The 19,215-nt window shown below is 33.4% G+C and overlaps 5 protein-coding genes across 7 annotated transcripts; 4 read left to right on the top strand and 1 right to left on the bottom strand.

Moving 5' to 3' along the window:
* The first annotated feature begins 165 nt into the window (after nt 1-165).
* On the top strand, nt 166-849 carry LOC114178497 (histone H3.2). Its single transcript, XM_028064434.2, has one exon. It carries the CDS (start codon nt 279-281, stop codon nt 687-689), a length of 411 nt encoding a protein of 136 aa, XP_027920235.2. The 5' UTR covers nt 166-278; the 3' UTR covers nt 690-849.
* A 200-nt stretch (nt 850-1,049) lies between these two features.
* Nucleotides 1,050-3,453, bottom strand: LOC114178352 (carbamoyl phosphate synthase small chain, chloroplastic-like). 3 transcript variants are annotated; one of them, XR_014993510.1, is made up of 10 exons: nt 3,220-3,453; nt 2,894-3,026; nt 2,720-2,808; nt 2,569-2,629; nt 2,408-2,475; nt 2,178-2,306; nt 2,003-2,109; nt 1,577-1,924; nt 1,320-1,504; nt 1,050-1,248 (listed from the first exon to the last, which is right to left on the bottom strand). XR_014993510.1 is itself a non-coding variant. In XM_028064194.2 (10 exons), the coding sequence occupies exons 1-10, from the start codon at nt 3,317-3,319 to the stop codon at nt 1,166-1,168; spliced, it is 1,284 nt and encodes a 427-aa protein (XP_027919995.1). In that variant the 5' UTR covers nt 3,320-3,435; the 3' UTR covers nt 1,050-1,165. The 3 variants fall into 3 exon arrangements, 1 of the variants encoding a protein (XP_027919995.1); XR_014993511.1 differs by having other exon boundaries at nt 1,320-1,400; nt 3,220-3,452; XM_028064194.2 differs by having other exon boundaries at nt 1,320-1,485; nt 3,220-3,435.
* A 1,506-nt stretch (nt 3,454-4,959) lies between these two features.
* Nucleotides 4,960-7,580, top strand: LOC114178353 (BolA-like family protein). The gene is made up of 3 exons (XM_028064195.2): nt 4,960-5,142; nt 7,078-7,100; nt 7,224-7,580. Exons 1-3 carry the CDS (start codon nt 5,080-5,082, stop codon nt 7,417-7,419), a joined length of 282 nt encoding a protein of 93 aa, XP_027919996.1. The 5' UTR covers nt 4,960-5,079; the 3' UTR covers nt 7,420-7,580.
* Nucleotides 7,581-8,360: 780 nt separating this feature from the next.
* LOC114177408 (Plastid-lipid associated protein PAP / fibrillin family protein) lies at nt 8,361-10,121 on the top strand. The gene is made up of 7 exons (XM_028062734.2): nt 8,361-8,722; nt 8,824-8,939; nt 9,141-9,263; nt 9,384-9,482; nt 9,574-9,618; nt 9,722-9,795; nt 9,971-10,121. Exons 1-7 carry the CDS (start codon nt 8,461-8,463, stop codon nt 10,056-10,058), a joined length of 807 nt encoding a protein of 268 aa, XP_027918535.1. The 5' UTR covers nt 8,361-8,460; the 3' UTR covers nt 10,059-10,121.
* Nucleotides 10,122-13,605: 3,484 nt separating this feature from the next.
* On the top strand, nt 13,606-18,303 carry LOC114178126 (uncharacterized). The gene is made up of 2 exons (XM_028063853.2): nt 13,606-13,988; nt 16,297-18,303. Exons 1-2 carry the CDS (start codon nt 13,803-13,805, stop codon nt 17,950-17,952), a joined length of 1,842 nt encoding a protein of 613 aa, XP_027919654.2. The 5' UTR covers nt 13,606-13,802; the 3' UTR covers nt 17,953-18,303.
* Nucleotides 18,304-19,215: the final 912 nt, after the last annotated feature.

Consider the following 19,215-nt stretch of genomic DNA (forward strand, 5'->3'; position numbering starts at 1 on the left):
GCCTAAAAGAAAATCTAAAAGATGGAAAACATGAATCCGGGTGATACGTCGAGACCGAATCTTGACAGTTGGATCCAGTCTCACACGGATCACTAAAAATCCAAAGCGCTCAGATGAAAAAAAATCTCCCTCCAAAATTTGAGAGTCTCACCTATATAATTGAACCCCCTCTGCTTCTTCTTTCACACCAGAGTCTGCTTCTTCCTTTACACCAGAGTCGTTTCCAAGCTTCTCAGCTCTTCCACTAACCAACACACAACCCTTCCAGAAGCTTCCAAATGGCACGTACAAAGCAAACGGCCCGCAAGTCCACCGGTGGCAAGGCTCCCCGGAAGCAGTTGGCCACAAAGGCTGCTCGGAAATCTGCTCCGGCAACCGGCGGTGTGAAGAAGCCCCACAGGTTCAGACCAGGAACCGTTGCTCTGAGGGAAATCAGGAAGTACCAGAAGAGCACAGAGCTTCTGATCCGAAAGCTCCCCTTCCAGCGTTTAGTTCGTGAAATTGCTCAGGACTTCAAGACGGATCTGAGGTTTCAGAGCAGTGCCGTTTCGGCCCTTCAGGAAGCCGCTGAGGCTTACCTGGTTGGACTCTTTGAAGACACTAATCTCTGCGCCATTCATGCTAAGAGGGTCACCATCATGCCTAAGGACATTCAACTTGCTCGTAGAATCAGAGGCGAAAGGGCTTAATTTTAAACATTGTGTTATTACTTGTTGCTTTTAGGGTTTGTGTGTTTTTCTTCAGTCTTTTGTGGTTTCTATGTGTGCATCTTAGAATCTGGAGTTGGTGACTTCTTCCATTGACACCCTTATGTACTTAATCATGTTACATAATTTTAGTTTTCAAATATTTGTCTCGAGCATCTTTAATTTTGTTTTTATTCAAGGTATAATTCTCTGTTCTTACAAATTATTGTTGCAAGAATTAAAAATAAATTGTTGGTTCTCTGTTACGCTATCAGTGGATGGGAGAGTAAAAATTGTTCTCATTGTTTTTATTTTTATAAAATACTCACACAATGTTCCGTCTTCAATCAGAAACAGAGTATATAAAAGCTAATTCAACCCTTAGAGGGTACCCAATTGATCATACCTTAACCAACACTCTCAAAATTACACTATTATGTGATTCTTGGAGCAGTATGCAGAGTAAACATTTTCAATGGTTATGCACCAGATAATGTAGATATTTTCGGTTCAAGTTTCCTTGTCTTCTGCTGCTTCATTAGTTTTATAAATTCTCCGAAAGCTGCATAATGAACAACAATATTTATAACGATTGCAACTGGAATAATTATAGCAGCAGTTTGTATTTCATACCGTAATCAGAATCATGAGGTCCTGGTGAGGCTTCGGGATGGTATTGAAGAGACATTATTCTTTGAGCAGGGAAAGCAAGGCCTGCGCAACTTTCATCATTAAGATTAACATGTGTAACTTCCACTCCTTCTGGCAATGTAGCAGGGTCAACGACATAGTTGTGGTTCTGTCATTATTTTAAGGTTCTGTCATTATTTTAAGATCAAATGTTACTAACCCTCTTTCTTTTAGTGTAGAAAGTTCATCAGATCGCATACCTGAGCACTAATTTCAACATGGCCTGTTCGAAGGTTAAGAACCGGATGATTCCCTCCATGATGGCCAAATTTCATCTTAAAGGTTTTGCCTCCTAAAGCCTGACCCAGCAATTGATGGCCCATGCAAATTCCAAAAACAGACACCTTTCCCAGAATTTTCTTCACTGTTTCAACTGCATAAGGAACAGCAGATGGATCTCCAGGGCCATTGCTGAAAAGCACCCCATCAGGATTCATCTTCAAAGTTTCTGTTGCTGGCCACGTCGATGGTACAACAGTGATTTTGCAGCCATAAGACGCCAAACGCTTAAGTATATTATGCTTGATTCCAAAATCATAAGCAACAACCTGTGATTCATTAAACGGCATCAGACAAAGAAAAAGGAATGTGGAAGTGCCTAAAGAATGCTTCTTTCTAACACTTACATGGAAAGTCTCTCCACTCCCTCCAGAACTAAAATCCCATTCTTGCTTTGTTTTATCAACCCATTCATGCACAGTTTGACATGATACTCCACTTATTAAATCAATACCTGCAAAATGAAACAACAGTCACTCGCTTCTACAATGTTTCCAGAGCCTCAGAGATTCATATTCATACCAACAATGTCCCAAGAACGAGACATCTTAAGTAGTTCCTCATCTGTTATAGAATTGTCGGTACTCAACACACCAATAAGGCTGCCATCTTGTCGTAATCTGCGTGTGATAGCCCGTGTGTCAACATCATCTGTTGCATCACAAAGCATCACCAAAGTTAAAGCCAAAAGCTACAAACGAATTTATCAAAGTAACACTTGCAGGGTTTATGCATTCGTATACATTACTCACAAATTCCCATGATATTCCTTTCTGATAAGTAACCACTTAAAGTTTCTACACATCTCCAGCTTGAGGTACTACATAGATTTATTACAAGGACAAAGAAAAAGTAAGCATAGTAAAATATAAAGTTCAATCAGTGAAAAGCTTTCTGGAGAATGTAAATTAACCTGATGCTTAAACTTCTAATTACTAGACCAGCAAGGAAGCACTTTCTTGATTCCTCATCATCTGGCAGTAAGAGCATCAAAAGGTAACTTTTAGACAATTTCCAAGAACCAAGATTCAAGAGACTTAGAATTTAAATCTAAAAATACTCACCAAAATTTACACCAGTGTTACCAATATGCGGGTTTGTCATCAGCACAAATTGACCAGCATAACTAGGATCTGTTAGAATTTCTTGATACCTGCAGTGGACATATATTAAAAAAAGTTACATATATCCTTATTCAGACCTAATGCATGTATGATCCATAATTTATCTCATCTCACCCAGTCAATGATGTATTAAAAACCACTTCACCCACTTGGGTTCCTGAAGCACCAAACGACTTTGCTTTCCAGATTGATCCATCTTCTAACACAAGCCTAGCATCCGAAGTTTTCCAAGGCCTTTCACCCTTCTCTACATTTCAATCCAAAAAAAAATTGATCAATTTCTTCAAGCCCCATGTATACGTAAAGAATGTGTTCACTTCAAGCGTAAACCAAATCATAAACTACCAAAAGGAAAAAAAAAGGTTGGAATAAAAATCATGGCACACGAAATCGGTTTGTTGGTAAAGAAAATGGAAGAGAAAGGAAGAAGAAGGAATTACTAGCAGAGCATCTGATAATTAAGGCGCAAAGCCTAGGTGGCGACTTGGAACCGACGAGGTGACTCAGAGGCACACCGACGCCCAAAGATTTTGCTGCCATTGCCACCTAGAACCGTTCTGAAATCACTTCTGTTCAGGTTCGGATTATGGTTTTTTCTTTTCTTTTTTTCCATGAAAGTTGTCCTTTTATGTTTCTTGTTCTGTCGTTTTGAGAACAGATACCACTCGTTTTCATACACATTTTTTTTTTCTTTTTCTGTTTTTAATTTTTGATGTGCTTGTTCCGTCTTCATCTCCTTTTCTTCTTTGGTTTCTGAAAAAGGGAAATTCCACTTGCGTGGTTCACCAAGCACTTCTGCGACTTAGATTTTTTTGCACCATCAATGTCTAAACAAGTTGTGGCAAAGAATATTTTTTCTACTTTTCAAATACTCCGTATTAATTATAGACAGTATTTTCCTAGTTAATCTCTTCTCAGTTTTAAAAAATAAGATTATATTCAGTATAAAAAATATTCTCTTAATTATTTACATTAACTTCACTATAATTATTATAAAACTAATCATCTTATATGGGTGAATTATTATTTAAATATTCAAGTACATGTTAAATTATTATTAATATATGTCAAGCCATTTAATCTTACAATGGAGGATAGATTTAGCATGACAACTTATTCAACTTTATCTTGTAAGAGATGTGTGAGTATATACTATATTGCGGATGTCTCAAACATTCCCGTGATACTTTATTTGGAATTTTGACCACAATTACAAAAATATCAAGTGAATTTATCTTTTAAATTTGTTTTCTAAAGTGCACTTAATCTTGTTTTTATTAGTGGTTTCAATTTGCTTACGAGTCACTGAACCAAATTAGATGTGTAGTGTTCCATCATCGATTGTGAATTATACCTTTTTGATGTCATCTAAAGCACCCCATACAATATGGTAATATAGCATTATGTCTCTTTAAGGCACTTCAAAAACGTCCAAATGAGCACATAACAGTGATAACCCACTCAAAGTGAAAACCACCGCTGAAATTAATAAAACTATAATGTTTATTAAAAAATTAAATTTGATTTTAATTTAAAAAAGACATAAATATAGATATTATAAAAAAATTGTAAATTGGTTTAAATTAAGTATATTTCTAACATATTAATAATATTTAATATTAGATATGTTAAACTTTATTATATTATCATTTATGAAAACTATATAAAAAATTAGTATAAATTGTATTACATAATATTAATTTAATATTAAAATATTGCAATGAAAAAGAAAATTGTTATGCAGTTATAATGTACTACCCTTTTATGAACTTATCATTTATAATACAATAATGTTAAAAAGAATTAGTATAAGTATAATGTATAATGATATTTAAAATATCCAACAACTTATACAAAGCATGGAAGATGATTTGGCTAACAACGTACACAAAGGATTGGCTAGGTTGTGAACTTTAATTTATTGCAATTGAAAGAAGAAATGACCTACTTTATTATAAAGTTGAAATAATGAGTCGAAACTCATCACTTAAATACACTGAAAAATGTCAATAGCAATGAAATGCGAAAAAAAAAATATCAAGGAAAAAATTAATTTCTTATATCTAGTCAACAAAATGAAATTGTTGCCTTTAAGTAGAAACCTAAAAGGCTAAAACACAAAATTATTACCTTTTAGGAACATTTTAAAAAAATTATTACTTTAGTCACTGCTTTCATTTTATGAGCGTGCTGCGAACCCAAAATGAGAAGGCGAATATATACATATATATTGATTATTTGAAGGAGAAAGCGAAAGAACAGAGAAAATAATTTGAAGGGCAACAAAGAAAAGAAGAAAGATGGGCGTGACGAAGGAAAACGTTGAAGCAACCTTGAAGGCCAAACTCAACCCTTCTCATCTTGTAAGCCTTTCCTTCTCTTTCCTCTTCTTACTCTGCACTTCGCTCACTCAAACCCACTCTCTCTGTTTCTTCTTTTAAGATATCAAATTCAGAAGCATTTCACCCTTTTTGCATGCTATGCCACATAATAACTTTCTAGTTTGCTGATCACCCCCTTTTACTAATTTCTTTACTAGCTTTTAATTAATCTTTATCCAGAGTTGTCCAAAGTCACGTTCTTTAATTTCTGCATTCAATTGAGCTCTCCTTTCTTGTTTTTACCCAAATCCCAGGAATGGTTTCGCTCTATATGAAAATTGTTTCTTTCGTAGCATTGGTAGAGAACCTAGAATAAGACTTGTTTGGATCAACTTCTCTATAAAGCATTTCTAGAAAAAAAGAAAATAAAATAGGAATCAAAATAAGTTTTTTTATAAGTTAATGTCTAAAGGTTTTGTTAGCTTGTAAGGTTCTTACTTTCTATATGGCAGTAAATACCGAATGGATTGGTCTATTTAGGGAACCAATGAATTGGTTTGTGAGTAGCAATGCAATTCATGGTTAACCAGCGAATTGTGTTAGTTCCATTCTTGCAGAGTCAAGAAAATGACAGTAGTCAAGATGGGTAGTGGGTGGAATTTGGATTTGATGAAGATTGAATGGGAAGTGGAGAGATGTAGCAGCCCAACTGGAGAATGGGTTTGCAGCAGTATTGGGAGGGAGTGGGAATGGGAATGCCCCGAAGACCTCCAATTGCACTCTGCAAATGATGATGATTGTGGATGGTTATGTCTGTGTGTCTAATAGTTCTTCAATTTCTTTGTATCTTTGAATATTTCTCTTTGATGGGTGTGGGAGGGAAGGAAACACTTGCATCACAAGGCAAGTACAAAAGCATACCGCAACTAACAAGTATATGCCCACGTACTTGGCAAAGTGGCATGCAGCATATCCAAATCTCTAACATGTACCGCCAGAATATATATCTTTGGCTCTGTGATTTCTTTTCCATAGGGTTATACTGCTTTGTTCTTGTTCTTTGCTCCTTTTAATGAACATTAGTAATTTTTTGTCCTAAGTATATCCATATTCCAATTTTTTGTTGCACAAAGGCGGAATGATCTTGTGCAAACTATCTCCCTCGCCAACTAGGCTGGTTCATGCAGGGTAGTCAGTTCCTTATCTGACTGCAACCTTTTCTAGATATCAAAGAGTCACTGACATATAAACTTTCTTCTCCTACTAAATTTATTACCTTTGATATATATATTTTTTTAATTGCGTAGGAATAGATAGTTCATGGTGCTTCTATTTATCTGTTGGATCTTGGATGTTTAGATAATGCATTGAAATTTTATGCAATCTAAAAATTTCTTGTTCTACAGGCTACCTGTTTTATCTATGGCTATCAGAAATCCATATAACAATTTTGGAATTTCCTTTGATACTTGACAGTGGGAATGACTTATGCAGTGTACTTTCATTTAGTGTTGGATCTTGAATCTTTCGCACATGTCCGATCTTATTGTTATAAAAAATTTACTTTTTCCAACATTGTGGTTTGCTTTATTACAAAAACTTCTTTCAGTACGTTAATGAAGAGCTTCCCCCTTGCCTGTCACATGGGGTCTGTAATATGGAATTTGTTGTGCATTAATGTGAAAAATTGTTAAACTTCAAGGGGTTATTTATAAGGGTTTAGGGATTGTCTGTTAATTCTAGCTTCTTTTAATAATGATATAATTTGTCTATGTTCATGGTAGTTACGTACAACAGAACAAATTTTATGCACCAAAGGGTTGGAGCACCCTAGTGTTCTACTATAAATATATTTTGCCGATCGAAAAAGAAAACAAAAAACCAAAGATGAAATATGCCTGTTTCAGGGGTGTACTGAGTTTGACACTCACTTTTCTTCGATATTTCCATTCTAATTTTATTCTATTTGTGTTTCAGGAAGTGGTTGATACATCTGGAGGGTAAGTTTCTTTCCACTTATTGACCTCGTGTCCTCTACTTATAGCACTGCTTGCTTCCTCCTTTTTTTTTTTTTTTTTTTTTTTTATCTTACAGTGTTGTAATTTCCGTGTTGTGACTATTAGGTGCGGTGCAAGTTTTGTTGTGGAGATCGTATCAGAACAATTTGAAGGGAAAAGGCTACTGGAGAGGCATCGAATGGTGAATGCTGCCTTAGAGGAGGAACTGAAAGAGATTCATGCTCTCTCGATAAAGAAAACTGTTACCCCAGAGCAGTGGAAACAACAGCAAGAAGCCAACCAATCAAATGCTGCTGCCTAGACCATATGTTTCGGTTACAATAATAGTTACAAATAAGAAATCCAGTGTGTTGCTGACTTTTGACACTGTTTATGGATTCTAGTTCTATGTACTTTTATCGACACTCAAATTTGTAACTGTAGTACTAAAGTCAAATTTACAAAATTTCTTTCTTTCCCCTAGTTATTAAGTAACGTGATCCTCTTTGGGTAGAAACTTTTTCATCAACTACACTTTGTCGAGCGACCCCTTCAAGTAGAAACTTTGAAATCAATTGTAGTCTTAAAACGCCCACCTTTCGTGCCACCAGTGATCATGACTTCTAACCTTTTTTGTTATTTTAACGAGGATGAATCAAGGATAATTTTTTGGTGTCTGGAGACAATCGTTTTTGTTTCTTGTAAGATTTTATTTCTTACCGCATTCTTTCTATGAAACTTGTCCACTTCCAAAATTTAGTTCAATCGAAGTACTTGCCACATGAGTTTTAACTCGAGGTTTAACGAATTGTTGCCAGGTAAGTATTGGAAATTTTGTTGCAGTTTTCCAAAGTTTCGTATTTGTGCCTGCTTATCTCACTAGCAGGTATACTCACACGCTTCAGAGACGTCTTTGCACATATGCACTTTCTTTGTAACTAAGTAGGCATGCCAACTCAATCAATTCCTAAAAGAAGATGAATGTTGTATGCAGCGTGAAAGGCCAAGGCCAATTCATAAATGTTCAGTATTTTTTTACAGAAACTTCACAGAATAATGGTCTTATTTTTTTTTGTCAATCTGCAAAATAATGGTTGAAAACCACTTTCCCGGCTGAATTTTTTGCTATTGGGACATGGGTTGCGTAGAAAACCACCGTATAATAAGGTATCTATCAACTGGATCTGGTGTCCTTGGAATGGGAACTTCTAAGCCACATGTCTCGATAGACCTATCCACAGCACAGTCTTTATACAAAAGAAATGCAAACGTGTCATAGTTTCCCTTCTGCCGAAAATTTCTGCCTTGTTACTCCTTATCACCAAAAGAGATAGAGCAACCACTCTGTCCACATGAAGATTCAATGGTCACTAACCTACTCCACCCTCCAATGACAGATTCCCATGCGAGTCCTCTCATTTGTAGAACCATGAATGCCATGAAGCTTCGAAATTTTGCCCCACCCAGAAATCATTCAAGAATAAACACCTCAAGATTTGGTGAGAGACCATTATGGTTTAGACCCGTTACAATCATTAGAGTTGCAGAACACAATTCTGGGTCAGGCTTAGTTGAGCTTGAAACACTTGCTCAGAAGAAAAGAGAGCTTTACCAGGCGGTGGAAGGTACACACTTGCATTATTTTCATCTCCCTCTCTTATTGTAAATTTCAGACTCCAAAATGAGTAATATGACTGAAGCGGGTTGCAAACAAACGTGTTTCAAGGAATCAATAGGGGAATTTTCGGAATGCCATCTGCCAAGAAATCTGAAATTGAAAGTCTGGTGCAGCAGCTAGAATCTCTGAATCCTACTCCATACCCAACTCAAGAACTTCACATGGTAACACCAATCCTTTCTCATCGACATTTACAAGCTAACATAGTATTTTTCAAACACCCCATTTGACACAACTAGTTTCTCTCTATTTTTCTTTTCTTTTCTCATCACATCACACACACTTTTCCTTAATCTTTTTCCCTCTTCAGGTGTCTACTGGTATGAGTGTCATGAAACATTTTCTAATGTTTTTATCATGGGCAGGTAGCTGGGTGTTGGAGGCTTGTTTACAGTACAATCTCAATTTTGGGATCAAAGAGGACAAAGTTAGGCCTCAGAGACTTTATCTCACTGGATGAATTTTTCCAGACCATTGACATATCCAAGGTAAAAAGACAATGAAGTTCTGAATTAATGTATCATATGACTTTTCAATTAATCCACTATTTCAATTTTACTTTCTAATGTACTGAGTTTGAACATTGGTAATGTGATTTGAAAATGGAGAGCAAAGCAGTTAACATGATCAAGTTCAGTGCAAGGGGATTGAGTTTGCTGTCTGGACAACTCAGTATTGAAGCCTCTTACAAGATTGCTTCCACAACAGTTAAAACTCCAATACTTATTTTTGGTCATTTTTTTCTCTGTAAAACATTACCAAATAACTTCCTAATTAGTTACTGCTTCAAATTCACAGAGGGTTGACATTAGTTTCGAAAATTCAACTATCACTCCTGATCAGGTATCTTACTATTTTACCTTTTTTGGAATGAAAACAATATTTAAATATTTAAACGAAAATATTCTTTTGCGTAGCTAAATTATTTTTCCTCCTTGCATGGCAGTTGATGAATGTGTTCCGGAAAAATTATGATCTTCTGCTCAGCATCTTCAACCCAGAGGGATGGCTGGAAATCACGTATCCTAATGCTTTCAAGATTTTCTTTTTCTTTTTCTATTTTTTCGTATAGTATCCTATAAAAGTCTTCACTCACACATATTTGATCTTTCAGTTTTCTAAAATCAAATAGCTATGGTTTCTTGCTATTAATTGATGAAATTCGTTGTTGTTTCTGAAGTCTGCCATGGCATAGATATGTTGATGATTCGATGAGAATAGGAAGGGACGACAAAAGCAATATCTTTGTACTGGAAAAATTTGATGACAGTGAAAACTCCTAACTATTGCTCTTCCTCTTTGATGTTCAAAATTAATACTATGCGAGCCATTTTTGTATCCTTGCATATATGTTCTTCATTTCACAATTTTGTTGCTCAAAATTCTTATACAAATTACTTATTACGGTAGAAATAAGAATGTTATGTTGCTTAAGGGAAGCAACTAATTTTCTTGTAACACTGTTTTATTAATTCTCTCACTAGTCATCATCACTTGTTTCTGCTTGTACAATTTTATTCACCAGTTTTAGCTTTTCGATGCATATTTTCATTAAAATGTTATACTACTGATCAGAGTACTCTCTTGAAGGCAAAGAGATCCTTCTCTCAAGAACAAGAAGCCTTTTTGATTAAAAGATAAAGTGATCTGATCTTGAACTTTGCAAAATATAGAAAACAAATTAAAAAATTTACCACTTTTGAAGAAGTAATAATTGAATCTTTAAGAAGATAAGGATAAAAGGGAAAACAAGTTGAAAAGAAAAAACAAAAAGAAAAGGAGTGTGAAAAGTTAAAGAGGGGTGCAGATAGCAGAAAAATAAACATTTTTCTTAGAGTCCAAGTATCTAGTAATGCTTTAGTGATAGCTTACTTTACCTTTGTAAGCATTTATATATGATTTGTATAGTTTAGAGACTCAGTAACCAAAAAATATTTGTTAAAATTTTCTCCATACGGAAAGATAAATTATTTTTTCTATGAACAAAAACGAATTAGAATTGCTATGATGACATTATATTCTTTATTATGGAAATAATTGTGTTCTGCTTTTGGACAAAATATTTAAATATCCTTTTTATAAAGTGTTGTTGGGATTTTAAAGAGCATAAATTATTATATTTGTTATCAAATGACTAACTTATTATAGTCACGTGATTTTATTAGTTTTGCTTTATATATATATATATATATATATTTAAATTATGTAGAAATTAAACTTATCGACACACTCATTATTTTTTTATAATCAGTTCAATCCAACTTAGTTGGCTTTTTTTTAGATGAATTAAAATTGATTAGGTAACACGTTTGTGAATTTCAAACTCAATGAATCATATTAGAGCTATCTCAATCCGGTTTTATTGCAAAAATATAATAAAAATATTATTTATCTACTATCATAAAAATAAATTTTTATTTTATTATGAGTATGGTTTAAACATGGATTATAAATAATGTCATTTTCTTATAAGTTGTAATTACTAAGAAGTATTAAAAATATTTATATTAAACCTTTTAATAAAACATTTTTTTAAATTACTCGTTGAAGGAATCTAAAACTCAACTCAACTGAATTAAATGGAATCAAAACTTAAATTAAACTTAACCAATTATAAGAAAATACCACTATACTTTATTCCTCGTAAATCAAATATGATTTTTTTATGCCGTCTAATTTTTTTAGTTATAAGAAAGAAGACTCAACTGTATCAAAGACGGCTTGAATGGGTCAAGCAACTACAATTCAACACAAAAATTAGGTCAGACAAAAAGACATATAAATCATATTCATGTTGCTTTTGTACGAGATATTAGTTTGTTTATTTTTAGTATTTATCAATTTTGTTAATTGGGGTTGATTAAAAGATAATTATTATTGGATTATACTGATTAAGGATTTTTATCACCACTACTATATTTAGAATTAAAGTTTAATTTATAAAGAAACTGTAAACTGAGTTTCCTTATAAACTTGATTAAGATTCTGTTTAAATAGAAAAACGATGAAATAAAAAGCATGTAATTCCTTCCTACATGCACGAAACATTAAGTCAAATGATTTGACAACCCAACTTCTTCTAATGAATAAGAAAAAATCCAAATTAGAAGAGACATTTTGAAAAGATTTTATCATAACTCCAACTAAATAAGAAAAAGACGAAAACAAGTCTAATGACAGAAATAACATAAGGTAATACAACCAAATACTTATTGTTAATCTTCAATTATTAAAGTTCTTTCTTTTTCTGTAGCAAAAGCAATTGTTTTTATATAATTTAGCACTGAAATAATTTCCTTTCACATATCAATATTATTACCATCATATATTATGAATTTAATTATTTTAACATTAATACATTATAATGTAATCAATACCTCGTTCTTTCTCTATGTATTCTCTTTTTCTCTCTCTATATGAAGAAAAAAATTGTGGAAGAATTAAAATGTTTGATTGATTCCCCTGTAAAGAAAGGAATCTCTATAATTTGAAAATGGTATGAATTAAAAAGAATAATGTATTGAAGATGTTTGTGGAATTGTCTGTGAAGAAAAATGGAGAATGTTAGTGGAGAAGATGTTGAAGATGTCTCATCAGAAACTAATCATATTTGCAATGATAGTGAAGTGAAGTAATAAGAAGTGTTTGAAGCATGGGCTGTGTGATGTAATTGAAGTAAGATTTAACACTGATATGTCACCAATATCATTATAATAATTAAGCACTGAATACATATGAACATTTTTAGTATTATGTTCATTAATTTAGGTTTAAGGTTTGAGGTTGTGGAGTGGGAAGCAATACCAATACGTGACACCAACTAATGAAAACAGAAATACATAGAAAACATCTAACAAAGTCTTCACTTCGTACCTGTCGTTCCAACTCCCATCTAGCTGGAATCACTTTCACTCTCTACAAAATATTGCTCTACGTCTTTCAAGAACTTAATTAAGTTAAAAATATATATTAATTTTTTTTTTGTATACATTAGTTTATATACCAAATTATTTTTATTTTATTTTTTATAAAATTTATGGTATAGAAACTTGTCAAAACCTATCTTAAAATTAGTTTTTTAGTAATGAATCAATTAATGTAAAGTGAAACCTATAGAGTACTGACAATACATTCAACTAACTTCTTAATGTTATTAGGTAGGTATAGTTAATTATTTAATTTTTGTTACTTTTTATTTTTTGTATTTAATAAAAACATAGCACGGTTTGAATCATTCCCTGTACCTTGAAATCATTTTCTTTACAATTTTTAAATATTAATATAAAAACTTAAATTGATAAATTAATGATTTAGTATTTAATGTATTCTTTTGTCGCACTTCTCTCTGTTAGAATTTCTTAATATTTAACAACTTCAGTGAAATTCACTAAAATGGTAGTTTGTCACTAAGAGATTCAAAATACTGTTGATTGATTAAAGTCTCGAAACATTAATAATTTAACGATGATCTGACATTTATAGTTAAAAACTAAAAACTATTTAAATAATATATTCTTTATCTGATACGCTTTTAAGTAGCTGTTTTTAATAGAATTTCTCTTCTCTCATTCTCATCACTGATATCAATGATGTTTTTTAATTTCAATGTAAAAATAATTAAATTGTGAACTTATTTATCTTTTATTTCCAGTTAATATTTTAAGAAATGTATGCTAATATAGACTTAAGTAAAAAAGAAAAAAAGAAAAAGAAAAGAGGCCTTGGTTATTATAATTATTATATTTTGGGGGATTTTTGTTACTGGGTGCGTGGTTGGTCTGTGGGGACAGAAGAGAACATAACAGAGGAGAGGAACAGAGAGAAACTACTACAAACTATGGTTTTAAATTGCTAAAACTTTTTCAGCCACCGCATGCTCTTCTCTTCTCTTTCTCTTTCTCTTTCTCTTTCTCTTTTCTTTCTCTCTCACTGCCATTCATTTCCCCGCACCTTTCTCTCCTCTTCTTTTTCCCACTCTTTCTTTCCAAACCTACGAACAAAACAAATAACTCTCACAAACCACACCAATGGGAGGATGTGCGACCAAGCCAAAGGTTTCCTTGGAAGACAACCATGCCAAAGCCAAACCCGAAACCGAACCTGACACCCTCCAAACCAAACCTCCAACCGAAGACAACCTTAATAATGTCACCGACGTCGTCGACGATGACCAAGCAAACAAACGACGCTCTCTCAGTTTGTTGTTCAAGGAGGTACGCACAAACCAACCATTTCCGATTATTTTATGCGTCAAATTTCCCCAAAATGTTGCATGAAATATTTGCACTGATTTGTTTTTCAAAAAATTGACGGAATGGAGAATAGTGGTAGAATTAATTGTTTTGGTTGTTTCCTCCTTTTCTGGGTAAACAGATTTTGTCGTGTGATTCCGTTTCATCCGAAGAAAAGGAAATGCTCACTTACTCACACACACCTTTTAACTTATTCACTGCTACTTTACCGTACTAATTCTTGGTCCACTCTGCACCTTTACCCAACAGAATCACCGTTGTCTCGGTTTAATGGCAAAATTTTTAGGGTAGCTACCCCAATCATGCGCATCAACAAACATTTAACAATATTTTCCTAACTATATTTATTATCCTTTCTTTTCTTTTCCATCACCTACTCCTCCTCTCATTCGTTTACCAATCTTTTCCGGTTAAAATTAAAGGGTTTAATATTTCTGTGAAAAAAAATCATGATACTGACTTTTAAATTAATCAATTCGTGTTTTGATGGGACTGTAAAGATTAGCATTAATTTAAGAACGCGTCTTAATTACGCATTAAAAATAAATTTTTGAAAATAATCATACTAAATTTCGAATGTAGAAGTCAGACGCAGAATACATGACAATGAAACGTGCGATCCACCATGGTTTGGATCCAATTGATCACGTTTACCGCTATCATCGTTCTCATGCTTTCATTATAGTAATTAATCGGTGTGTCCGTTCTCCACAAAACATTAATGATTGGAAACAAAAGACTGGGACAGAGTCTCGTAGCACACATTATGAGGGTTATGTTTGCAAGGTTAAAAATTAGGATTCAGAAACTATATTTTATATTTCTTAATGCTGTCCGATTCGATTTTATAAAGTATAACACAAAAAAAAGATATTTTTATGACTAATTTTTATAATTTTGGAAACAATAAATAAAGTGAAGTTTTATGATTGAGAACGAAATAAGTAAGAAAGTACAGAGCTTTCTTTTTTTATTTTGAAATGTTGTGATGAGTTTATCTGTCTTGCTTTTTTGGGAAGAACAAAATAATAGAAGTCAAAAGTTTGACTATTACAGAAGTGGAGCCTGGACAAACAAATGGACCTAGATATGTTGTGATGTCCATGTATATCTGTGCATGATTGGCGGTGTGGATGTCGTACAAATAATGCTTGGTGTAAACCATAAATGTTAACTGGTTTTGTTTTGTACCATGTAGTATTTGGTAATATAATTAGAGTATGGGTTTCCCTAAGCCAATTTTTAGCATGTTTTGCGCCCTAAATTTGGTGTCTTGAATTTCCCAAACGCATCAGGGGTATTTATTTAATCAAAGGCCCAATGGCCAATACTATTGTTTTACTTTTTTTGGAAAAGAAAAAAGTTGGAATGAAAGTAAGTTTTATTTTTAAGGATGTTTAGGAAGTGAAAGAAAACAGGATGAAAAGTAAAGTGTGGACAATGAAGTATTCTTAAAAAAATAAAGCTTTATAATAATTTTTACTTATGTGTGTTTTGAAACTGTAATTCACTGAATCTAGAACCAAACAAAGTATGACACTAAACTCTGAAAAGTGTCTGCACCCATTTTTTTCACACACACAAAATATAAATAGAAGCGTTACACTCATTGTCACAAACTTAGAGAATCTAAAATATGACATTTTTCTCTCTTTAATTTGTTGAGTATTTTTTATTTTATGTTGGTTAAAATTAACCACTTCATTGTGAAACTTGGTTGAAGTGTTGGTACCATGAATGAAATACTGCATATCCAATTATTTATGTCCCGAACCATGCTTTGTTTATGTATTATTGTTAGTAAATTTAATTAATGCATTGTTTAAATTTTGAGTACACACTGTTTCAATAAATAAAGGTAAAGTTTGGAGGCGTATCTTCGTATACCCTTCAACTCATCCACATTATCATTTTCAGTTACCCAACACAACTCCCTGAATTCAAGCATAATTATCTGAACCAATTTTATTAGAATTGCATTACTAAAAGAAATTATCTCCAACCTTAGAGAAAAACCAGTAAGAACTTTTGGATTTATTACAGTAAGTTTCGAATTTAACATCATCAATTAATTTTTTGTTTTGTGATATCCTAATCGAGCAAGTGCCTAACTTGTGAAAACGGCGGAAGAAAACAAGGAATATAAAAAATTTCTTCATCAGTTCCCACTTGATCGATATCCAACCATTCCAAAGAGACTATTATCCAACAATGTCATTCCTTAGCTCTTTCTTATCTTTTCTGGTTTATAACTTTGTGTGTTTTGCAGAATAAAGATTCTGAGGTTTCCACAGAAAATGAGAAAACCACAGTGGAGGAGACTGTGAAAGAAGTGTTAGACGGCGAAAAACCTGCTGAGGAAACTAAAAGCAATCAGCCAACAATTAAACCAGAATCTCCAAAACCAGAGGAGAAGCTGTCCGAGGAAAGTAAAAGCAAGGAATCGCCAAAACAAGAATTAAAGAGTGTGAAGATAGAAACATCAGAAACTGAGAAGCCTTCAGAAGGAATTCTTATCAATGAAGCAGCTAAGGAGACAGTGAAACTAGAGTCAGAAGCTGAGAAACCTTCAGAGGTAACTAGCGTAGTAAGTGAAGCAGCCAAGGAAACAGTGAAACAAGAACCAGAAGCTGACAAACCTTCACAGGTAACTGGTATAAGTGAACCAGCCAAGGAAACAGTGACACCAAACTCAGAATCTGAGAAACCTTTAGAGGTAACTAGTGTTAGTGAACCAATCAAGGAAACAGTGACTCTAAACTCAGAATCTGAGAAACCTTTAGAGGTAACTAGTGTTAGTGAACCAGCCAAGGAAACAGTGAGACTAAAATCAGAATCTGAGAAACCTCTAGAGATAACTAGTGTTAGTGAACCAGCCAAGGAAACAGTGAAACTAGGATCAGAAACTGAGAAACCTTCACAGATACCTGGTATAAGCGAACCAGCCAAGGAAACAGTGAAACTAGAATCAGAAGCGGAGAAACCTTCAGAGGTAATTAGTGTTAGTGAACCAGCCAAGGAAACAGTGAAACTTGGATCAGAAACTGAGAAACCTTCACAGATACCTGGTATAAGCGAACCAGCCAAGGAAACAGTGAAACTAGAATCAGAAGCGGAGAAACCTTCAGAGGTAACTAGTGTTAGTGAACCTGCCAAGGAAACAGTGAAACCTGGATCAGAAGCTGACAAACCTTCACATGTAACTGGTGTAAGTGAACCAGCCAAGGAAACAGTGAAACAAGAACCAGAAGCCAAGAAACCTTCAGAGGTAACCAGTGTTAGTGAACCAGCCAAGGAAACAGTGAAACTAGAACCAGAAGCCAAGAAACCTTCAGAGTTAACTAGTTTTAGTGAACCAGCCAAGGAAACAGTGAAACTAGAATCAGAAGCTGAGAAACCTTCAAAGGTAACTAGTGTAAGTGAACCAGCCAAGGAATCAGAAGCTGAGAAACCTTCAAAGGAAACTCATAAAACTGAACCTGCTAAGGAAACAGTCAAACCAGACTCAGAAGTTAAGAAACCTTCAGGGGAAATTCTTAACAATGAAGCTGCTAAGGAAACAGAGGAACCAGAACCAAAAGCCGAGAAAGCTTCGGAGGAAAAGAATAAAAGCAGCGAGCTAGTGAAGGAAAAACATATAGAGACTAAAGAGACATCTTCAGAGGAACCACGAAGCAATGAACCCATCAAACACAAAGAGGAGCCACCTATTGAACCATCAGAAACAGAAAAGCCAAGTGGGGAATCAAAGAAGAATGCTTCAGAAGCTGAAAAACCCGAGACTCTGTTTAAAGAGAGCATAAACACGGAGGTAGCTCTTCCTGAGGAGAAAGTAATTGAAGTTGTTCCAAACGATGCCAAGTCTGTGGAGAAGGTAACTAAGGTTGCTGATGCTGGCACTGAATCGCTGAAACCTGAAATCTGAATGAGAATCATGAACTACTAGAAACATTGCAGAGTTTCAGGTTGTTCTCTGTTTCATCCCAATCGAATCATTGTGTGAGATTTTCCAACTACATTTTCATTGTGTTCTTTATTTTTTTTTTTCATATATAGTTTGAAGAACCAATTTTTGTTCTTGTCAATCCATTCTATCATTTCTTATCTGTATCGGTAGGTCAATTTCAAGAATGTAAATTGTAATTTTGTTGTGTTCTGCAAGTGGGAATCCCGTGGAACTTTGTGCAATACTACAAGTACTGTACAAATGTTACATAAAGCTGAACAAACTAGTTAGTTTTGGTTTATAAATCTAAGGGTTTAGTTTATTACTTTATACACTATATATGATAAATGTTTGTTTTTATATAATTAAAATCAATGATAAGTATATATTTAAATCAATCTATAAACTAATTTCGTAATTATAAAAATGATTTTAATTATGATGTGTTGAAAGATATACATAGTTAACGGAAAAAAGATAATTTGAGAATATTGAGAGGAAAAAAATGAGACTTGAAGGAGGAGGGGGAGGTAATGTATGAAGTGCAACAAGCAATGATTGAAAAAAGAGATAGAATATATTATGGGATTGAAATTATTAATTGACAAGTCTATTAGCTTTTTCTTAATCGTGGCCTTTGCGTGATCATTAAAAATAATAATAAAAATATATTCGTATCATGTATGTATGATTTTGGGAAAAAGATACTACTTTTTGAATATATATTATGAAAAAACAGTTTTAAAGACTTTGTTTTATGTGTTAGTGATTGTATGCATATAGGTAAAGCCAGATGCACTAAGCTTGCACCATAGTCAATTGAATTGGAGGTTAAATTGTCATGGTCAATTGTTAATTATAAGTGTAAATCAAAGTGCATTTTCAATCACACAAAATCAACACACAGAACTAAGAATATGTTACTAACAAATATAACATACGTCATAATTTCCTACCTTTAGCTTTTACTTTCTTAGACTTTGTATAGATGAAGATATTTGAATATGGTAAAAGTGAATATCTTTGATAAAAGGTGTGACTGAAAAAAATAACTTTTTTTTTACTTTTAATATATTATATTAATTATTTATTTTATTATAATGAATAAAAATGAAAATATTCATAAAAAAATAAATAGATTCATAATTAATTATAATAAAGATAAAATTGGTTATGTTAAAAACATGCATTCGTTTATAATTGATTATAATATATGCTGTTTATAATTGATTATGATATATG

Source organism: Vigna unguiculata, chromosome 3 (assembly GCF_037176805.1).
Source record: "Vigna unguiculata cultivar grain cowpea cultivar isolate G323 ecotype 2 chromosome 3, ASM3717680v1, whole genome shotgun sequence".
Classification (NCBI taxonomy): Eukaryota; Viridiplantae; Streptophyta; class Magnoliopsida; order Fabales; family Fabaceae; genus Vigna; species Vigna unguiculata.